This window comes from Nanorana parkeri, unplaced genomic scaffold, assembly GCF_000935625.1.
Source record: "Nanorana parkeri isolate BGI_ZX_2015 unplaced genomic scaffold, ASM93562v1 scaffold1114, whole genome shotgun sequence".
Lineage (NCBI taxonomy): Eukaryota > Metazoa > Chordata > Amphibia > Anura > Dicroglossidae > Nanorana > Nanorana parkeri.
The window spans coordinates 192994-194148 of NW_017307382.1; the positions used below are offsets into that span (position 1 = coordinate 192994).

Here is a 1155-nt window from a genome sequence, read left to right on the forward strand (position 1 = left end):
GGGTCTTGATGTGAAGCAGGGGCCCCGGATGCGAAGGGGGCTGTGAAGGAGGTCTACTGATGTAAAAGAATGCTCCTGATGTGAAGGTGGAGGATGCTGATGTATAACTGGAGGATGCTGATGTGAAAAGGTGGACTCTGATGTGAAGGGGGAACCTCACATTTTTTCATTTTTAAGCATAGAGTCACCTCTTAAAAACTATCCAAATCTATCTAGGATAAGGTCTAGTATGGATTTTGGGACCTTTTTTTTTAAATTGACATATTTTACATTTTAGATTGGGGTCTCAAGATTTTTTCATACTTTTAAAAAGGAACTCCCAGATTTTAAAAAAAACTAACCCTTGCAGTGGGACTACCCCAGCACTGCAATGGTTAACTGCTCGTTCTGGTCTAGGGGTGCAAGTAAAGGCCGGTCTCCCAGCCTCTTCTTCCCTGGGCTCCAGCAGTCTAAGGACCACTGATGTCCATCGACTTGCATTACACATGAGGACCCTGCGGGACATTCCATAGCCGGGGCAGAGAGGGAGAGAGGTGAGTGCTGACTGCCTTAGGACCGAGGATCAGGCGAGTCCCTAGAGCAAAACAGGCAGTTAACCCTTGCAGCTCTAAGGTAGCCCCACTGCAAGGGTTTGTTTTACAAAAACCTGGAGTTCTTTTTTAAAGGGTTTTGTGACTTGAGATTCCATACCCCTTGAGAAAGGTTAAGTTGAGAAAAGTTGGGTTCCTATATTTTTTTTTTACCAGCACATTGCAAGCTCAGTCTACACACCATAAACTATAGCGCCCAATCCTACATCAGCTCATATTAACAATTGGTCATTTCAGGCTACTGCACCACATTTTGTCTTTGCATTTGTAAGGCCTAATGCCCAGTATTGTAGTATTTGCAGACCTGTTGGTGACATCTACTAACGCTTTTGTTCTTTGCAGCTCACCCCATACCTGGGATTCCTTCTTCAAGGGGAAGTCATGGCTACTCTTGTACGGGGGACTCTGGTTTATTACAAGGGGAAGCATGCTGCCAAGCCCACTGGAGAACTTGTTAATATACACAGCGCGGAGCCTGCTAAACCCGGCGCACCCTATTATTAGAGAAGACCTACCAAAAATCTGACCCTTTCGTTTATATTATTAGGAAGTACCTACAAAATAT

At 44.7% G+C, this 1155-nt stretch overlaps 1 protein-coding gene across 1 annotated transcript in view; it reads left to right on the top strand.

Moving 5' to 3' along the window:
• Nucleotides 1-1155, top strand: part of LOC108796426 (allantoinase, mitochondrial-like) — a 30979-nt gene extending 29824 nt beyond the window's left edge. The window contains exon 13 of the mRNA XM_018567899.1: nucleotides 933-1155. Coding sequence (XP_018423401.1) covers nucleotides 933-1094 — 162 coding nt within the window. The 3' untranslated portion in view covers nucleotides 1095-1155. The remainder of the gene's footprint in view (nucleotides 1-932) is intronic.